The following is a 20,445-nucleotide window of genomic DNA, read 5'->3' on the forward strand; positions in this document are numbered from 1 at the left end:
CCTGGACGTGGCTGGCGGCACTACAGTCCGGCCGCGGCTGGAGCCGGGAGCCCGGGGATGCGGGGCCGGGGCAGGAGTTGTGCAGCCGGAGCTGGGCGGCCAGGGCCGGGGAGGGCCGCGGCCGGAGCCGGGCGGCTGGGGAGGGCCGGGGCCGGACGCGGCCGGGGACGCGGGGCCGGGGAGGGACGCGGCCGGGGACACAGGGCCGGGGAGGGAAGCACAGCCCTTCTCGTTCCCTCTACCCCTACCTCAGCGTCGTCTTCCTGTTCCTGAGCGGGAAGCCTGCTTGCTTCTCAGTCCTCCCAGGCTTCCCGCGCGAACAGCTGATTCGCGGGAAGCAGGGGGGAGGGGAAGCAGGGCGGAGCATTCATGGGAGGAGGTGGAGGCAGAGCTGAGGTAAGCTGGGGCCGCAGCAGAGAGTGCTTGTTAAATTTAAATGCCCTTTTAGAACCAGTTGTCCGACGCGGGACAACCGGTTCTAAAAGGGCTTCTAAATTTAACAACCGGTTCCCGCGAACTGGTGCGAACCGGCTGCAGCTCACCACTGCCCATACTTACTCCCAGAGCCCACACCCCAATCTCTGTCCCAGCCCTGAGCTCCTTCCTGTCCCACTCCCCGAGCCCCTCTGTCCCACACCCAAACTCCCTCCTGGAACCTGCACCCTCTCTGCACCCCAACCCCCAGCCCCAGTTCAGAGTCCGCTCCTACATACCAAACCCCTCATCCCTGGCCCCTCCCCAGAGCCCTCACCCCCACACCCAATCTCCTGCACAAGCCTAGATCCCTCTCCTGCATCCTGAACCCCTCATTTCTGACCCCACCTCAGAGCCCACATTCCCAGCCCAGAGCCTGTAGCCCCTGCCTCAGCCCAGAGCCGCTCCCACACTCCGAACCCCTCAGCCCTACTCCCCAGCCCAGAGGCCGCTCCTGCACCCAAACCCCTCATCCCGAGCCCCACCCCAGAGCCCACAGCCAAAGCCCTCTTCCCCCCCCCCAATACACCACCCCAATCCCCTGACCCAGCCTGGTGAACATGAGTGAGTGAGCGACAGAGGGAGGGGGGATAGAGTGAGTGGGGGTGCCGGGGCCTCAGGGAAAGTGTGGGGCCTTGAGGAAGGGGCAGGACAGGGGTGTTTGGTTTTGTGGGTTTAGAAAGTTGGGAACCCTAATTAAGGCCTGGGCTGGATTCTCCATCACTGGCTATTTTAAAATCAAGATTGGACATTTTTCTAAAAATAGTCCAAACTGGAATTGTTTTGGGGAAATTCTCTGGCCTGCGCAATATAAGAAGTCAGACTAGATGATCACAGTGGTCCCTTCTGGCCTTGGAAACTGAATCTACAATTGTATGGTTATTGCATAGCGTCACTGCAAGACAGAGTTAAGGTTGTTTGAGTGACTTAGCTGTGCATTTCTTACCTTAATATGTCTGGATTTCTTTGAAGTTTAACCTTACCTGTGAATTCCCTGGGTTTGACATGCTAGCTTTGGAGAGAAATGCAAAATCTCTACTGTTTTTTTACCTCTAAGTGACTTATATGTACTCTCAACCTTAATAACAATTAACTATGTTTTTAATCCAGGAATTAAAAAGGTGTAGCACCAACATTAGTGTGACTAAGACAAGTACAGACATTCCCTGCTGGGTATTATTTCTGGCACTTCCTGCGTTTCTCACAATTCTGTTTGCTCCCATGAAAACAAGTCAGTATCTGAATCACAGTCAGTCGATTTTCTAGCTAACAGCGGGGAAAGGAAGAGCAGCAAAATCCATACTCAGAGCATCCAGGCTTCTCAAAATCCAGATCTAGGAGTGTATTAAAGCAACGCTTACATAATAATCACGTGTCAAACACTTGCATGTTCACAACTAATAGGAAGACCTTGTACAGGGATTTTAACAATACTCTTACTACAGCTACGGTTAGACGGGAAAAAATTAAATTTGAATGTGAAATCAAGCATCAATACCTGTCTATTTTAAAAAAGGCCAGCATATTATAAAAATGTACCTTAACATCAGGTGTTCATATCTTGAAATCTTTCTTACTTTATATAATTAGGTTTTGAAGAATAGTTTTCAGGATACGTATAAAATATGTAGCGTTTAGACAGGTGAATATATATTGTTTAAACAGTTCAAACTATTTCCTAAATTCCTGGTAAAATGTGTGTTCAGGAAGGCATGCTACATAGCATAGATATTTATAGTTATAGGGCCCAATCTAATTTTCATTTTAAACCAGTGGGAACCTTATGGAAAAGGGTATTACTAGAGACGTGTTATTTGCAATTCCTTTTAAGCGCACACCAATTAGTTCCACAGGAAAAAAATATAATGGTAATAGGACCTTTTAGACTGCAAATGTCAGCACCTAAAAAGGAAGGAAATGCCATGAGCAAGGCTGCAAAGCTGATCATCCTTGCTGGGCACCTCCTTAGGTCATTTACATCTGTGCCAGCTGGGCGTACGAGGCCCCCAAATCAGATTTCGACACTTGCTCTACGCAGGTGTAAATGACACACCAGGTGCAAGGCCGCGGATTTAGATCCTGCCCTTGCTCCATGTGTGTATTCGCTACAGTTCAGTCTTTTTAAGTACATGAACTTGTTCTCAAATAATACATACGAGACAAGCTTTTCTACAACCCCAGCCAGAGATGTGACTGCAGCATGTGTCGTACTAAGAGCAGCGAAGGAGCCTGAGGGGACAGGTAGTCTGTGCTGCACAGCTTCAACAGCTGTTGGTGTATCATCAATCACACCCCTCGGCTGCAGCGCAGACTTACCCTTAGACACACACGTAGCTTCGGAGAATACGGTTTCATTCTTGAATCCGTAGACCTACTGCCAGATTCTCAGCAGCACCCAATGAGCAATGGGCTGCAACAGAGCCATTTGTATCTCCTCACTCACAGGACGGGATTTGGCCCCAGCCCTGTCCCCAGCATTTTTTTAAGCAGCACGAGGGCTACTCTGAGCTATACTAGTTGCCAATGACCTCCAAGAGCCATTCAGTATCTAAGGGCTGGTCTACCGAGAGCAGTGCTGTGGGCTACAGGGATATGATTTCTAAACGGCACTAACGTGCATTAATTAATTGGACCATCTAGACCCTGCTGGTGCCCACTGTTTGAAAGAGTACGACATTAAAGTGCACTAGGGAACATTAGAGATTACTCATTACAATCAGACATGCCAAACCCGCGGGGAAAAACCCCACAGAAACTGGGCTTGTTTTTTGGCTTAATTGGCTTGTGAGTTGCTTGTTGGCCAGTAGCCTTTTTTTTTTTAAATTGGCTCCCAGCAAGCAGGGGGAAGGGGAGGAGAGAGTCAGGGGTGCACAGCAGGCCCACCACAGTCCCAGGCTGCACGGCGGGGGTTTGGGGGGAAATCTAGTCACATAGAGTGTTGGGGTTCTTAGGGACCAGCTTGTTTTGAAATGGGATTAGCTTGATTTTTGGCTTATTGTGAAAGTCGGGGTGCTTATTTACCGCGTGAAAGTTGGCAACTGTGATTACAATATATATACACGTTACTCATTACAGCATCTATCAGGAGTGGCCAAACCTACTGACCCTCTGAGCCACATACAATAATCTTCAGAAGTTCAAGAGCTGGGGGTGTCTGTTGGGGCTTAGGGCTTCTGCCCCATAGGAGCTGTGGCAGGTATGTCCTGTGGGGCTAAAGTGCCGAGACCACTCCTCCCAGCTCAGCAGAAGCCCCTAGCCCCATCACAGGGCAGAAGCCTCAAGCTCCCCACCCGCCTGGTAGGTGGAGAATGCAGTGAGGGGGCCTCCGCGAGCTGCACTTTAACTGTAAAACAGCCACATGGGGCTTGCGAGCTTCAGTTTGGCCACCCCAGTATATACAAAGAGAAAGTCCTGAAACCCCCTGAGTTTTGGGCATCCACACACAACTCAAAAATTGCTATAAATAAACCCTGAAAAACAGAAGCCTACCGATGCTGCTGTCTGGTTCCCCCTTGGACTAATGGGGTGAAGGGTGGGACGGGAGAGAGTAAGCAGCATTCTGGAAAGGGGTACCACAAAAGTATTTAGGTGCCTAACTCCAGAGGATCTCGGCTGGAAGTCCTTGAGGATCTGGACTGAAGTAATGTATTCCCACCCTGCCCGCCCCCCAGCACCACAAGTAAGAGTGGAGTAGGGAGGGTGAATTGTGCCCTAAAGCACAATCCCTTCCCAGAGCTCCTCCTTGAGACGGGACAGCGACAAGCCACCTGTCAACCCATCTCAATCTAGTCCTTAGGGAACATTTTAGAAGCTCAGCAAACAAGCCTCTTCCTGTGCTCGGGGTGATTTTTCAAAGGCGTGTAATCCAGGCAACATAAACCTATTTGCCTCCTGAGTCCAGCTATGCGCTGGTTTGTGAGGAGGGCTAGCTTCATGCCGACTTCACCTTTCAGCACACCGGCCAATGCGTCCACAGGGAGCCTTGGAAGAGTCAAGAACAGTTTTATAACGGGGAAGCCGGTTGTCAGCCACTCCTCTGGCTCAGAGCCAGCTGAGCTGCTACCGCACCCATCACCAGACTTCTCCAACTTTATATAAGCCACCTTTGACCAACACAATGTCAGCCCCAACAGCGAACATTTCAAATAGCTCTGGGCACGCTGCAGGGGAAATCCTACAACCTATTTGTGAATAGTCCAAGAATCTCTGTTTTCGTCTATTAAAATAACCTTCCAAAGTGCCGACGTGCTGTTTCTGCCTCCTCCCATCACCATTTGTAATATGTTTGCTTGAAAAGTAACAGTAAGAACACCTATAGTGTTTCTGTAGCACCTTCGACTGGTTGGCCTGAGCTGTTTAATATCCCTTATGTAGCAAAAAAAGAATGCAGGATTACTTTATCCCACGCACTCACACACAAGCCAATGCTAGTCTGGGGCCAGTGAGGTGGTTGTTAAAAATCACAGACCTACTTATTAGCAGGGCAGGTTTGCACAGCGTGTTTAGAGTGAGTAGGAGGGAGCCAGGGAACTCACTTCTGGATGGATGGGCCAAAGAGCATAGAAGTTGAAGTTAAGAGTCCAGCACTTAGAAACTCTGCAAGGCAGGACCTCCAGCCGCAAAATGCTCACAGAAGTCCCAGCGCAGACATTCTCTGCTCTTAGCTTGCAAAGTTTATTGGCACCATATCTGGACCAAGTGGGTCTCTCTGCTCTTGCAGATAGGCACGTTCCTTGCTTTCTCCTTTCCCACTCCTCCTCGGGCTTGAGAGGATTTTAATACAGATCAAATATTGCCCTTTCACAAACCAGCTCTCTGTGTGACCGACTGCTCTGTCACACACTTCCTTCTGGGAATGCTCAGGAAGAGTTCTCTCAAGACCTGGGCCTGTTTATTCATGGTCGCTACCAAGGAAAGGCACTGCCTGCCCCCTCCACTGGGGCCCATTTCTCAACTGGTGCCATCTGATTTCCCTGCTGGCCGGTTTCTGAGCACACTTACCTACATCAAACTCAAAGCCCTTCTTGCTGAAGGTGTGGCAGCAGCCGCCCGCCTTCCCATGCTGCTCCAGCACCAGCACTCGCTTCCCAGCTTTGGAGAGGAGCACGGCTGCGGCCAGCCCCCCAATGCCACTTCCGATCACAACAGCATCCAGATTCTCGGGGACCTTGGCAGCAGAGAAAGCTAAAGAAGAAAGAGGAAGTTGTCATCGACACGTGGCCACCTCCAACAACTGGGTCAGGAACTCTCCCGCTGTCTTCCCCGGGTCATTCCTAGGACCAAACCTAAATTGGGCCATTGTTTACGTTCTAAAGGACTTGCGTGTTCGATGCGGACCCATTAGCATTCCCTGGCTGCAGTACAAATAGTACAGGAACTGCTGTTCTTTCCAAATCTGCTGGGACTGGGAAGTGCATGGCAGGTCATAAGGAAGCTGCTTCTCAGGATGGAGGCCCAGTCCCAGCTGTGCAGGTCCTGCACTCTCTAGTTTTGAGGAAGGGTGTTCTTGTAACAGGGGTGTGAGACTCTTGGCAAAAGAGCTGGTTTACATATTCACTGTGTAAAGTGCAAGACTGTAAGATAGTTTTGTGATGGTCCTGGCTAAGCTGGCAAGATCAAACCCATTATAAAAGATGGGGCACTATCATGTATCCTGGCAGCAGATTACCCTCCAGAGAGTGGAGCTACAAAAGAAGCTCAATTTTGTCACCCACTGGTAAGGTCATTACAAGTTTCCCCCAGAAAAAGCCAGGGTGACATCAGCCTTTCACAACCAGGCTCAGGATCAACATTCCTCCTGTTTCACCAGTTAGTTTCAGAGACAGAATCAGAGCTAGAAGAGCATCCAGACCATCCTCCAGGGACCAGTGAGGGATTGTTCCCTACAGGACATTAATAATTATATTTCAATAGCACCCCAAGGCCTGATGAAATTCAGGTCCTCACTGTGCTGGGTGCTGCCTAAACAGTCCTTGCCAAAGGGCTTATCATCTAAATACACTCTCCAGGCAAGCTGTAAATGTCCCATACGATAGGATTGTCCGATTGGTCCAATAAAATTGGCCCCCCTCCTTGTCTCACATTTCCCCTTGACAAACCCTTTCCCGGAGGACCTTTCTCTCTTCTCAGTTTTACCTTTATACTCCTACCACCCTCATACTACACAATCAACTATTTCTCCAGCTCTTTGGTATTTATACCTGTCATCTACACAAATAACCGGTGGCAGAAGTAGGCTGGTATCTTCCATGTGGAGCAGGCTGCTGAGGAAGACCTGATACACTGTCAGTGGGTTACACAGCCAGGGAATGTTGAGCATTAGGATTCCTGGCTCTGGGAGCAGTGTGCTCAGTAGCTGGATAGCGCACATCCAGGCACATACTTTGGCACATTCCTTCTGAAAGGCAGCGTGGCAAAGTGGAGGGGGGGGGGACTTGGGTCTGTTATTTTAGAGATGGGGGTTCTGTTGCAGCTCTGTCTGATGTGACGTTGCATAACCTCTCAGTTATCTCATCTGTATGATGCATTAGTGATAGTTATTGCCCCTAAAGTAGTGGTCTGAGGTCTTGGTTGGCAATGGTTATGAACTAATAGCAATGGTTAGGAAGAAATATTAACAGCAGACCCAGGGGAAGAGAACTCATGGTGTCTTGGGTTGCAGCTCAGTGCAACTTCTCCTAGGACATCTCCAAGGCCATGGGGTATTTTGCAGTGGAATCTGACTCCCTTGACATTTTTTTGGGATGTTGGCACACATGATGCTTGGTAGATCTGATGAAAGATAACAGATAAGCTTGGGGCAGGATCTCTTCCTTCGCCATGATGTGGAGAGAGAAGTGTAATTTCCAGAGGTGAAAATATACACTGTTAATGTTCATGCAAGATTCTGTTCCTAGCTCTGCATTCCCCCAGAGATGGAATATGCCCCTCGGTGCTTTAAGAATCTGCCCCAGAGGCAAAGGTGGAAGTGGGCAGGTGTGAAGGGAGACCCAAAGAGCAGAGTTACAGCCTACCCTCCACAAACAGAACACTTATTTCCAGAGACTTTGGAACATGAGTGAAATGTATGTGAATGATTAAGCTGCACATCAGCCCAGTGATTCAGCAGTAACTAACAGGGTATGGGCATTACCTGGGGGGCAGTGAGGGTTGGTTATACGAACCACTGCATGGGATCATAGAGGTTTAACTCTGAGTCACAGCTCTTTGACTACTATAGAGAAAGGGGAGAGAATGCACTTAACTTGAGGAACAGCAGCCAGAATTTCAGGCAAATTACCCAATCAAGGGATGAATTAGGCCAGCAGAAAGGGGTAGGGGGTGCTTTCACCACAGGCAGAGGAAAGGCTGGAGGCCTGGCTACGGAGTACTCCTGGCTACGGAGAGAGAGAGGGTGTGTATGTGTGCGCATATATATATGGGTACAGGCAGGTGAGTGTGTGTTGGTGGGTATGGGGTGTATGCAGGCACTGGCATTCAGATATTGATGGATGTGGAGGGTAGGGGGACCAGACAGCAAGTGTGAAAAATTGGGATGGGGGCGAGGGGTAACAGGAGTCTATATAAGAAAAAGACCCAAAAATCAGGACTGTCCCTATAACATTGGGACATCTGGTCACCCTAGTGGAGGGGTGTGAGTGGACAGGCACTAGTAGGTATAGGGAGGAAGTGTTTGCGTGTGTGTGTACAAAGGTGCAGGAGGTGGAGGAGGAGATCTGGAAAGCAGCTAATGAGTGCCCAGCTGTGCAGAAAGATACAGATCCCAGTTCCAATCTTTCTTGGCTTGCCTCTGCCTGCTAGGGTAAGGGCTGCTTTCCCTCTCTACACTCCCCAGCACCCAGGGCCGCCCAGAGGGGGGGCAAGTGGGGCAATTTGCCCCAGGCCCTGGGCCCTGCAGGGGCCCCCACGAGAGTTTTTCGGGGCCCCTGGAGCAGGGTCCTTCACTCGCTCCGGGGGCCCCGGAAAACTCTCGCGGGGCCCGGGCCCCCGGAGCTTCTTCGCTCCCGGTCTTCGCTGGCCGGGGGTCCTTCCTCTCCGGGACAGAAGGACCCCCCACCGCCGAATTACTGCCGAAGCGGGACCCGCTGCCAGAGTGCAGCCGGGTCTTCGGCCGTAATTTGGCGGTGGGGGGGGATCCTTCCGTTCCGGGACCCGCCACCGAAGTGCCCCGAAGACCTGCAGTGGGGGCTGCACTTCGGCGGCGGGTCCCACTTCGGCGGTAATTTGGCAGCGGGGGGTCCCGGAATGGAAGGACCCCCCGCCGCCAACTTACCGCCGAAGCGGGGCCCCCCGCCGCCGAAGACCCCGGGCCCCCGGAATCCTCTGGGCGGCCCTGCCAGCACCCATAGGCAGCAGGCTATATCTGTGTGCAGTGCCCGGGCTCCAGGAATATTCAGGGCCGGGTGCCCTGCTCCAGCAATAGTTGGAGCTGGGTCTCTCCCCCGGCCCTGCCTGGATCGGGCCCCGGCCCCCGCAGGTCTTCCCCCGCCGCCGCGTCCCTGCCTGGAGCAGGTCTCAGCCCCCGCCTGCCACCGGGTCGCGTCGCGTCCCAACCCTGCCTGACAGAAATAAGTGTGAGCCTCTCCTCTGCCTGCTCTGTGCTGCCGGAGGGCTCCCGGCAGAACTGCTGTCTGCTGCTGCAGAGTCCTAGTGCCTGCCATTCACTAATGTCAAGGCAGGTTGCCCTTACCCTGAGCCTCTCCAATACCCCAAACCCTCACCCCCGGCCAGAGCCCTCATCCCCCCACACCCTAATCCTCTGCCCAGCCCTGAGCCCCCCTGCAGCATGAACCCCTCATCCCCAGCCCCACAGCCCTAACCCCACAGCCCAACCCTCTGCTCTAGCCCTGAGCCCCCCCGCATCATGAACCCCTCATCCACAGCCCTCACCCCACAGCCCACCCCTCTTCCTTAGCCCTGAGCCCCCTCCTGCATCATGAACCCCTCATCCTCAGCCCCACAGCCCTCACCCTGGACTCCCTCCTATCCCCAAACTCCCTCCCTCTTCCCACACACCCCTTCCCAACCCCAAACTCCATCCCAAAGCCTGCACCCTTCACCCCCTCCCATGGGTGGCAAGTTTGTAAAAATGTTGGTGGTGCCCAGAACCCGCCCCCAACTCTGCCCCCCCAAACTCCGCCCCCACCTGCCTAAGGCTCTGGGAGGGGGCTCGGCGGGGGAGGTCTGGGGTGCAGATCCTGGGCTGGGGATTAGGGTGCAGGAGAGGTGCAGGGTGCAGGCTTTGGGATGGAGTTTGGGTGCTGGGTGCAGGCTCTGGTCTGGGGCAGAGGGTGGGTGTGCAGGAGGGGGTAAAGGGTGCAGGCTTTGGGACGGAGTTTGGGGTTGGGAAGGAGTGTGTGGGAAGGGGGAGGGAGTTTGGGGATAGGAGGGAGTGCAGGGTGAGGGCTGTGGGGCTGAGGATGAGGGGTTCATGATGCAGGAGGGGGCTCAGGGCTAAGGAAGAGGGGTGGGCTGTGGGGTGAGGGCTGTGGATGAGGGGTTCATGATGTGGGGGGGCTCAGGGCTAGGGCAGAGGGTTGGGATGTGGGGGGATGAGGGCTCTGGCCGGGGGTGAGGGTGTGGGGTGTTGGAGAGGCTCAGGGTAAGGGCAGCCTGCCTTGACATTAGTGAATGGCAGGCACTAGGACCCTGCGGCCGCAGACAGCGGTTCTGCCGGGAGCCCTCCCGCAGCACAGAGCAGGCAGAGGAGAGGCTCGCACTTATTTCTCTCAGGCAGGGACGCGACGCGACCCGGCGGCAGGCGGGGGCTGAGACCTGCTCCAGGCAGGGACGCGGCGGCGGGGGAAGACCTGCGGGGGCCGGGGCCCGATCCAGGCAGGGCCGGGGGAGAGACCCAGCTCCAACTATTGCTGGAGCAGGGCACCCGGCCCTGAATATTCCTGGAGCCCGGGCACCGCACAAATATATAACCTGCTGCCTATGCCCCCCTCCTGCACACCCACCCCCTGCCCCAGCCCAGAGCCTGCACCCAGCACCCAAACTCCATCCCAAAGCCTGCACCTCTCCTGCACCCAAATCCCCAGCCCAGGATCTGCACCCCAGACCTCCCCCGCCGAGCCCCCTCCCAGAGCCTTAGGCAGGTGGGGGCAGAGTTGGGGGGCGGGTTCTGGGCACCACCAAATTTTTTACAAACTTGCCACCCATGCCAGCACCCCCATCCCCCTTCCAGCTGTGACTGGAGCAGGTGCTGCCAGCACAAGCACTTTCAGGTACCTTGTTTGATAACCTTTTTCCGAACATCCTTGTCAGTCACCAAGGGGGCAGGTGGCCTCCTGCAGTCAGCAGAGAAAGGGTTGGGGGAGCTACTGCCCCCGAGGAGCCTCCTGAGTACTACGAGAAGCAGAAGGACGAGCAGGAGCCAGTATAGCCACATAACTGCTGTGATTTCTCTCCCAGGACTGTCCCTGGAAGCTGGGCAGCCCTTTGATAAGAGCACCTGCCCCTCCTTCCAGTGGGCTGTCCTTCACTCTAGTTCAGAAACTTCCCCTTAAAGGCATAGTCAAGAACTGAATCTGTGTCAGAACCCCAAAGAGATTTCAGCACCTATTGAGTTTCCCTCTCTTGGGGTTAATTTTTAGGGTTTGTTTACATGGGGAAACTGACCAGCACAGTGATACCAGCATAATATCACTGTAGCTATACCAGTGTAATTCTCCATATGGATGTATTATCACAGGGGTTGGCAACCTGCAGCACGTGTGCCAAAGGCGGCATGCAGGCTGATTTTTAGTGGCACGCTGCTGCCAGCTGGGGTCCCAGCCACCGACCCCGCTCAGACCACTGCCGGCCTGGATTATGGAATCTCAGACTAGCAGTGGGATGAGCTGCTCAGCCTGCAGCTGGTCTGGGGTTATGGCCACCAGCCCCACTCAGCCCACTGCCAGCCTGGATGGACGGAACCCGGTCTGGCATGCAAAACCTTCTACTGGCATATGAAACCTTAAATTAGTGAAGACTTGGCATACCACTTCCCAAAGGTTGCCGACCCCTGGTCTATCAGTATAATTATACCAGTGTAGTTAGGCCAGTGTGTACGTGGATTTTGGGTGTTAAGAGTGCCTTTTTTCAGTTTAGTTTAAACCACTTCCAAAGAGATGTGAGCTAAAGGGACTCCACATCAAAAACATCTGTCGGTACTCCTTGGTTCAAAGTAGGGTCGCAAACGGTCCCGTATTACCAGGGACCTCCTGTATTTTTTCATCTCTGTACAAGAAGATCCGGAGTTGCTGAGTGCTGCAAGAAATACCCCTGAGGAAATACCCATATCAGAGGGGTAGCTGTGTTAGTCTGGATCTGTAAAAAGCAACAAGGAGTCCTGTGGCATCTTATAGACTAACAGACGTATTGGAGCATAAGCTTTCATGGGTGAATACCCACTTTGTCAGACGCATGTAATGGAAATGTCCAGAGGCAGATGTAAATATGCAGGGCAGAATCAGTCTGGAGATAACGAGGTTAGTTCAATCAGGGAGGGTGAGGCCCTCTTCTAGCAGTTGAGGTGTGAACACCAAGGGAGGAGAAACTGCTTTTGTAGCTGGCTAGCCATTCACAGTCTTTGTTTAATCCTGAGCTGATGGTGTCAAATTTGCAAATGAAGTGAAGCTCAGCAGTTTCTCTTTGAAGTCTGGTCCTGAAGTGTTTTTGCTGTAGTATGGCTACCTTAAAATCTGCTATTGTGTGGCCAGGAAGGTTGAAGTGTTCTCCTACAGGTTTTTGTACATTGCCATTCCTAATATCTGACTTGTGTCCATTTATCCTTTTACGTAGGGACTGTCCAGTTTGGCCGATGTACATAGCAGAGGGGCATTGCTGGCACATGATGGCATATATAACATCGGTGGATGTGCAGGTGAATGAACCGATGGTGTTGTAGCTGATCTGGTTAGGTCCTGTGATGGTGTTGCTGGTGTAGCTATGTGGACAGTTGGCATTGAGGTTTGTTGCATGGATCGGTTCCTGAGTTAGAGTTGCTATGATGCAGTGTGTGGTTGCTGGTAAGAATATGCTTAAGGTTGGCGTTCCCCTGGGAGACGTAGGTGAGTCCTGCTTGTTGTTATTAACGATGATAACAGGGAAATAACAACATGGGGAGGAGGGCTGGGGCAGGGTGCTAAGAAAAGAGTCCCTTCTTTGTGAAATCATTGTGGTTGAAAGGAAGGCGATGCACTAAGAAGCCCTTTCTCCCAAGTGTTAATAGGGCATTGGAGTGAAATGGATTGTAACTGGTGAAAGGCCCCCTCCCAAAGGGCCCTGGCAGCCCCCTCCACGTGTCAGTGGGGCCAGGGCACCGAGCTGGCCCCTGTACTCGATGGCTGGGGGTGGCCGGGAGATGGGCCCCTGGCTGGGGCGCAGGTACCTTTAAGAGCTTCTCCGGACGGAAGCGTCGCCTTTTCGTTCTTCCATGATTGTCCCTCCTGGGACGCCGTAGATGTTGCCGTGCAGGGGGTTTCTGGGAATTGTAGTCGGGGAGGGGAGGTGGCAGCCGCCTCGACTGGGATCCGCGGGGCCTTCTGGGAGAGAGGCTCCTGGAACCACAACTCCCAGCGTGCAGCGCGCGCAGGCGCCTGGTGGTGGAAGGAGCCGAGGTGGGGGAGAAAGTGAGGTGAGGGAAGCGCCTGGGTCTGCGAGGAGGGGGGCGGGGCTGACTGAGGGGTTCAAAGGTCACAGGGGTCTGCGAAGGGGGAGCGGGGGTCTGCAAAGAGAGGGGGGGTCTGCAAAGGGGGAAGGGGCTGGGGAAAGGGGGGTTGCAAAGGGAGGTGGGATTGGGGCTGCAAAGGGCTTGAGCTAGCGTGCTAAAAGTAGAAGCAGGCCTGCAGTGGCACATGCAGGGGTCAGGCTAGCCAGCCACCATCCGTACATAACTAGGACCGTGGCCAGGATTGTATTCAGGCACTCAGCCTGAAACATCGCAGCCCCACTGCTATTTTTAGCGTGCTAGCTTGAGCACAGCTAGCGTGTCTGGCTACCTGAGCTGAGAATTACACCTCCCAGCTCCTGGGCAGACATACACGCAGCTCTGAACTCAGGCAGTGAGGAGCATGGCTAAGCTCACCGTCATCCCTGGCCCTGCCCAGCCATCTGAGGGGTTCGAACCAGGGAGAAAGGAATTTCCTGCCCAGGGCCCATCCCTGCAAGTGACTGGAGCCAGCTGCTGTGCTCAAGCCTAGCTAGTGCGTGTACCTCTGCCTGAGCTGGGAGTAGCACCTTCCAGCTGAAGTGTAGACATGCTTTATCTTACCTGCAGGGATTGATGCTTTATTTGCTTGATAAAAGGAGTGCTGGCAGCAACCCTTGTAATTAGATTGTCTAACACTTCCCATTATAAAACAAATTCTTACAGCCTTTATTTGAAGGCTCTCACGCTCTCTGCAGCTGGACTTTGAATGTTGTCCTGGGGATAGTACTGGGGTCGAGGAGGTATCTTTGTGGTTCCAATAGAAGTGCATTCATTTAGCTGAAACTTACTATTTCCCATTTGTGGATAGAGCTTGTTTTTGCACTATGACTCTCTTGTTGCATATGCACTACCCCAGAATTTGCAGTTGATACATAGCTCAAGTTCTGGGGGGACACAAGCAAAATGCTCTTCCACCTGCTGCTTTTTTCCCCATCAAAAATATTCTGATCCAGAGAGTGTGTATTGCATTGGGAACCTGATACCATGAGTTCTAGACTCACTTCTTCCACAGACTGATGCTAATAATTGTATACCCTTCACCATCCTTATTATTCATTGTGGCCTCATACCTTACTGAGAGACTGAAGAAGCTTGAAATAAAACCTCGTTCTCTAAATATGGCAGCTCCAAATCCCATTCACTCAGCAGGACTGCCTCAGAAAGAAAGAACACCTGCCATATCTTTGCCCTTGATTGTGTTGTCTGTAAAATGAGGTGATGTGTGAATAGGTAATCCATTGCTTCAGTGTGTTATGCTGGATCCTCCTCTAATGTCTGATTCACATAGGGTAAGAGCTTTGTCCGGCTACCAGCCAAAGTAGTTAGTGCTTAGCTCAAGTAGTAAAGCTCTGTGTTGCGATGCTGAAGTTTAAGGGGGCAGGTGCTCCTCTCTAACCCCTCCCCAGTTAAACTGAGGGTTTGCAGTCACTGAGGGCCGCTCCAGTGGCTCATTGCAGAACTGGCTGGCTACAGGTCTGCCACTGCCATGTTTCCTCCAGCCCCTAACGTGCCCCCAGTCTTTTGCCTGGGTCCTGGAATCCCCCCTGTGTTGGGGCAGTTTTGTGAACTGGAATACAGATCATAGGCCCAGGAAGCTGATTTAAGTCACAGTTTACCAAACTTTTGCAGCATAGACTAGTTCTTACTTAAGTGATTTTTAGAAGTTATTTGCTACGTGACAACATTAATGTTTTCTCTAACAAAACATCTTGAGGCAGCCCTGAAGCTATTTGCCAGGATGCATGACCATATTCTTCAGCACACAGTTTTGTAAACCTAGGTTTTATTTTTGAGAGGGTGCCATGTAATTCCCATTCACTGGTGCTGACTTGGGTAAAATATTTGGTCTTGAAGACTGCTACAAAAGAGAATCCTGTCTCACAGCGGCAGAGCATTGCAACGTATAAGAGCATATCCATTGCTTTGGAATTCAGTGAAAAATACTCCCTGCTGATGCCCAGTAAAATTCTGGAAGTAATTTTATGAATGAATGAGACAATTCACACCTCAGAGCTACACTTACTCTCTCTGCAAACTCAGGCATGTATCACTCATTATTTACACATAGGTCATGTTTTGAAGGTTTTTGTTTTGTTTTGTTTTTTGCAACCATAACAACTAGAGACTTAATATTTTTTTTAAATGAAAGCTGAGACTCTGAAGAACAAATGAGAGGACTGTTAGCAAAACTGGGCTAGTCCTTTGCACTTTATGCACACCCCACACTGTGGGAAACACAGATTTAAAAAGTTATTTGTGGTTTGAACTTTTCCTTACTTAGCTTTTACTCTTTCACTAAACACACAAACAGAAGAAACAGCAGTTAAAGCAACTGAAACTTTGAAAATGAGGTGACTTTTTCATGTTAACAGTTTTTTTTCTTATTTCCTTTCCATTTGATTGTATTTGCCAAAACACCAAACTTGATGCTTGCACTGTGTCAGTATTATACATGCATTACAGGAACCTGAGCTATGTTAGGAAGTGACTGGTGGTTTGTTTCCTGGTGACTTTGATTTCATTGTTTCATTAGGGCATGAACAGATGCACCGCAGACACCCACCAGTCTGAAGAGCAAGGTATCTTCCTTCCTCCAGCTGTCAAATCCGTACCTGTGCGTATCTCAGATATTCTCATACTTTTCAGCGGCATGAGACTAAACTCTAGCATTAGACACATCTCTCTACATTATGTGCAGAGATCTGCATGATGGGCAACATTAGGAATTAATTGTAATTGCACAAAGAGTTGTGTGTGTGTGTGTGTGTGTGTGTGTTCCATCAGGGGCTTTCATGGCACCACTGTCCCCGTGTATGCGTTTACAAAGTGGTATGGACTGTACTCTTCCCTAACTTTCAGTGTATGTAAAAGGCTTGGTTGCAATGTATTATAGCCACAGGTAAAACCCCAGCAGCAGTATCATACTGTGGCTCATTGTGACATGATACTGGTGCACATGGTGCCGGTGTTAGGCCTGGGACTCGCAGTTGTCAAAAAGCACAAACCTCTTGCGTACATGCTTGAATGTGATACACTAACTTCTCACTTAACCTTGTCCTGGTTAACATTAGGTTGCTGATCTATTAGGGAACAAGCTTGTTTAAAGTTGCGCAATGCTTCCTTATAACGTTGTTTGGCAGCGGCCTGCTTTGTCCACTGCTTGCAGGATTCTCTGGAAGAGCAGCCCCTCCTTGTGGGGATTAGAACCGGGGGTGGGGGTAGGGGTGGCAGCCTCCACCATCAGCTCCTCTAAATTCCCTGTAAGGTATGTGGCTTGGCAGCTGCCCAGCAGCAGTTCAGCTGTCCCTCCCCCCACTACTCTGCTGCTCCTGCCCTCTCCCTTAGAGCTGCTCCTGGGAGCTTCCTGCTTGCTGGGGGATGTGGGGGGAGAGGGGTGCTGATATCAGGCTGTCCTCCTGCTCCTGCCACCCAGCCCCGCTTTGTACCCCCTCTCCACAAAGCAGAGGAGGGGGACAAAGCTCAGGGACAGAAAGGAGGGAGCTTTCTGGAAGCTGTTGCTTCCTGTCTGAACTGATTGATCTGCTTAAAAGGGCAACATACTGGAAGTGGGATCAGCATACTAAAGGGGCAGTGCACGTCTCTCTCTCACTGATGCATGCACCCCCCAGCACTTTGGAAAGTCAGTACCTGTGCAGCCGTGCATGTGCTGTCAGGAGGCGGGAGTGCTGCACTCCAGCTGGGTAATGTGGGCTCATTATCATGTTCAGTTTATGCAGGAAAGTGTTTGCAGTTACCACCCTGCATCTCTTGAGTTTCCACCCTCCTGTCTCAGTCCATGCTGCCTTGTAGAGTGTGAGGCTACATTAACAACAGCGTATTAACCGTTGAGGGCTCAGCTGAGTGCTAGTTCATCATTTAGCAGGAAGGCATTCCCTGGGAAATATCCCTCCCTCTGACTCCAGCACCTCAACCAAGCTTCGCAATCATTCATTGCTGTGACAATATTAAACTGTTTGTTTATAATTGTTTAAAACTTATTCTGTATATGTATATAATGGCTTTTGTATGGCGAAAAAAATTTCCCTGGAATCTAACCCCCGCCCCCATTATGGGTAAATTGGATTCGCTTAACATCGTTTTGCATAAAGTGGCATTTTTCAGGAACAGAACTACAATGTTAAGTGAGGAGTTATTGTACCGGAAAGCACGCTAGCATAGGCCTACCTGCCCTTCTGTGTCAGCTTTTCTGGAGGCCTAAACAAGGGCCTTCCTAGTTCTTCAAACAGCTCTTTTCACGGGGGGTAGATCCAAACTCTCCAAGGTGCTCCCCTGTTCCTTTACCAGCTTGTCTTAGGTGGGCTAACCCGTTTCCTCCAGCAGTGACACCATTCCTCTACAAACACTTCTTATGATGCGGGGCAGACTATTTCTCCCTGACTGGCTACCCCATTCCCTGTGCAGCTTGTCTCATGGCAGGAGAAAGGGTGAACTCAAGCAGCTCCAGCGTGGGAATGCTGGGGAAACCTGTGATGGGTGAGCAGGGTGGTGGCTGTGGGCTCTTTACGTGGGGAACAATCCAGGGGGTTTGTGTAGCTGTTGCGAGTTTGTCTCTTGGCTCGTGCAGGATCTGGGAGGGTATCACACTGTGCTAGCCACAGAGAACCTTCAAAGGGTTCCCTCGTTTTCCTGGACACCACCCCGCACATAGTGTGTCTCCAGGCTTTGGACATCTTCTGTGGTGTTGTGGCGTAACAAGAATAGTGCGTTCTGGGATATTTCCCAAAGTGAGAACAGGTCATTATGGCTTCAGGGAGACCTCAGGTGTGGGGAGGGAAATAGGTCTTTAAGATCCCTTCTGTGCTGAAGACCCCACTTCTCTGCTGCTACTGTTTGGGACCACTCAGCATATTGGGCTAGAAAAAAATCCTTTAAAAACTACAGGAGGTGTAAAGAGCATCGTTCCCCCTGACTATTCTCTCTCTGCGTAGATCTCGGTGCTGAAGCAGAATGGGCTCCTGCAGGCTCTGGCAGAGGGACCCAATGGGCGCACAGAAGCTGGTGAGCTGTATTTGAATGTTTCCACTTAATATCCTGTTGCTTTCCAGTTCTGGATTGGACCGACGTGCTCCAACAGTGGCTGTAACGGCATGGCGCTGCTTTTTCTGCCTGCTGAGCGAATCCTGTCTATTCTGCTGGCGGGCTTGGCCAGAATCTCGCTATACTCAGCCAGTTCGGATTGTGATGATCCTGATACTCTTGGCCAAGTATTTCTCCTCATTGTCGCTAGACTGTCCAGGACCCTTCATGGCATTGCTCCAAGGCTTTGGTCAGGCTTTCTGTCCTGTCCGCCTGCTTGGAGATTCTGTCTCCAACGTGTGGGTCTGCTGTTGTCCTGTCTCCCCAAAGCAACATCCAGTTTTTCTGTCTATGAACTAAGCACATGTCTCAGAGCCATGATTCCGAGCCTTTCTGCTGGGGTGCTGTGTCAGTGGCATTTTTAACTCTGGAATCTCAATCAAGTGAATGGGGTTGTGCTCTCGTTTTTCTTCCGCCACAGTTCAGGCCTCTTCCTGTTCATGGAAGAGACGTGATACTCTGAACTTCCTTCCCTTCTGCAGTGTCCGGGGTGGTGTGGGGGAAGTCAGGCTGTTGAGTGAGACATGAAAAGGCTCTATGGAATTCCCCCTGACTTCCTGTACTATCCTTGGGCCTGATTGTGTCTGTTAGGCACTGGCCTGTGTTGGGGCAGGGGCAGAACTGCATTGCCCCCATGATGATGTAGTGGAGGCTGGCCAGAAGAACTGCCTGGTAGGGCCATGACCCTTCCTTCCATGCCCCATTTGGGGTGGCTCGGACTATTGTACCTAGCCCTTTTGCAGGTGTGCAGTGAAGAAAGGGCTTTACCCGCAGTACCCCTGAGAGAGCTAATCACAATCTCCTCCTATGCTTGCTGATATTCTCTCCTCTCAGTGGAACTGGGTGAGTTTGCTGCAGGCCTCTGGGCAGGAGCAGATAATCAGGACGGGAGCTGTCAAGGAATCTGCTGCTGTTCAGCTTTATATCGGAGAGCACCCAACTTGGTCTGTGATAAAACGGAAAATTAAATGAGACCCCAAAGGTGGCCAAGCGTAAGGTCACAGGAACTATTGCACTTTTTATCTGCTGGCTGATGGAGAAACAAAGCAAATAGCTGGCCTGATAGTTCCAGTGTAGCTAACCCTCTTCTTGTCTCTTTTGCCAGATCCTAGCGCAGAGGTGCTGCAAGCCCAGGAAGAATGGGAGGCCGTGGAAAGTCTCCAGTCAGGTACAGATAACTGCAGCGGTGCTTACCTGGTATCCTTGCCAGTTGGTACTAATTAAATCTCGTAGTGGCACTGAAGAGGGAGACGCATGGTTTGTCAATGATGAGGGAGTTGGGGAACTGTCAGGAATATAGAATGGGAAACTGAGTCGCACATCCACCCAGTTTAGGCTTAATCGGTTTTGCCTTTGTTTAATACAATTTCAGATAGAATTGTTGTCACTTAGTGTCTGGACATACATTTATGCCGGATAAGTAATAACAGACAAGACGGAATATAGGTAAATGGGCTCAAGTTACCGCATTCCGGGACACTGAGAAGTCCTCTTTTCCTCCATGATGGTCATCAAATTCCCTGGTCTCCTGGTCTGGTCCTGTCTCGTTCCTCAGTTTCTGGTCTGGCGTTTCTTCAGATTTTGTCCCATTTTCACATGTATTTGTATCACGTGTATTGTCGCATTTTTACATGCTCAATTACCTAATTTTCCTCCAATCAGCATTCAATGCATTACCCATTGATTTTTACATAACCTGTACATTCAAGATGCGCAAGCTTTAATCACCTAATGTCTACGTTTTTCCTGCTAAGTTTGCAGTTTCTGAGTTGGTTTGCCCTGGGTCCCCCCTGTTTAAGTTTCCCGAAAAGAGAGGATTTGTTTATCATAACAGTACATGTTTGTATCACTTACTTATATCTTCCAACACAAACCGTTACTTATCTTGCCAACAATATCATTTCAAACAAATAATCAAATTATATAAAAAAGAAATTGACAAAAAATACATTTATGTCAGGCAGAGCCTTGGCCAGTGTATTATCTATATATTTATTCGCTATCTATAATTACAGTTTACTAAAAATATAGCTAACGAAGCTTTCTAATCTTATCATTAGCGATTCTTCATTTTGAAGTTATACATCAGTGTGTGTTTATTATCTTCCTCGTAATATTTTAGGAGGCGGGTCTTGGAAAGCACAATAGGATTCTTTCATGTTAACATTTCTTATCTT

The 20,445-nt window shown here is 50.8% G+C and overlaps 2 protein-coding genes across 6 annotated transcripts in view; one reads left to right on the forward strand and one right to left on the reverse strand.

Annotated features, from left to right (window-relative positions):
- The window catches only part of RETSAT (retinol saturase), a 29,734-nt gene extending 18,811 nt beyond the window's left edge, over positions 1 to 10,923 (reverse strand). For 2 of the 4 annotated variants that reach the window (XM_039527493.1, XM_039527491.1), the window contains exons 1-2: positions 10,708 to 10,923; positions 5,476 to 5,658 (exon numbers count right to left, since the gene is read on the reverse strand). In XM_039527493.1, coding sequence (XP_039383427.1) covers positions 5,476 to 5,658; positions 10,708 to 10,867 — 343 coding nt within the window. In that variant the 5' untranslated portion in view covers positions 10,868 to 10,923. Of the gene's footprint in view, positions 1 to 5,475; positions 5,659 to 6,674; positions 6,806 to 10,707 lie in introns of those variants that run through there. The other 2 variants (XM_039527492.1, XM_039527490.1) reach the window with 2 other exon arrangements.
- Positions 10,924 to 12,907: 1,984 nt separating this feature from the next.
- ELMOD3 (ELMO domain containing 3) overlaps positions 12,908 to 20,445 on the forward strand; it is a 39,806-nt gene continuing 32,268 nt past the window's right edge. For both annotated transcript variants that reach the window (XM_039525669.1, XM_039525668.1), the window contains exons 1-4: positions 12,908 to 13,096; positions 15,705 to 15,785; positions 18,121 to 18,190; positions 19,374 to 19,436. In XM_039525669.1, the coding sequence (XP_039381603.1) occupies positions 12,923 to 13,096; positions 15,705 to 15,785; positions 18,121 to 18,190; positions 19,374 to 19,436 (388 nt within the window). In that variant the 5' untranslated portion in view covers positions 12,908 to 12,922. The remainder of the gene's footprint in view (positions 13,097 to 15,704; positions 15,786 to 18,120; positions 18,191 to 19,373; positions 19,437 to 20,445) is intronic.

The sequence above is a fragment of the Mauremys reevesii genome, linkage group 2 (assembly GCF_016161935.1).
Source record: "Mauremys reevesii isolate NIE-2019 linkage group 2, ASM1616193v1, whole genome shotgun sequence".
Lineage (NCBI taxonomy): Eukaryota > Metazoa > Chordata > Testudines > Geoemydidae > Mauremys > Mauremys reevesii.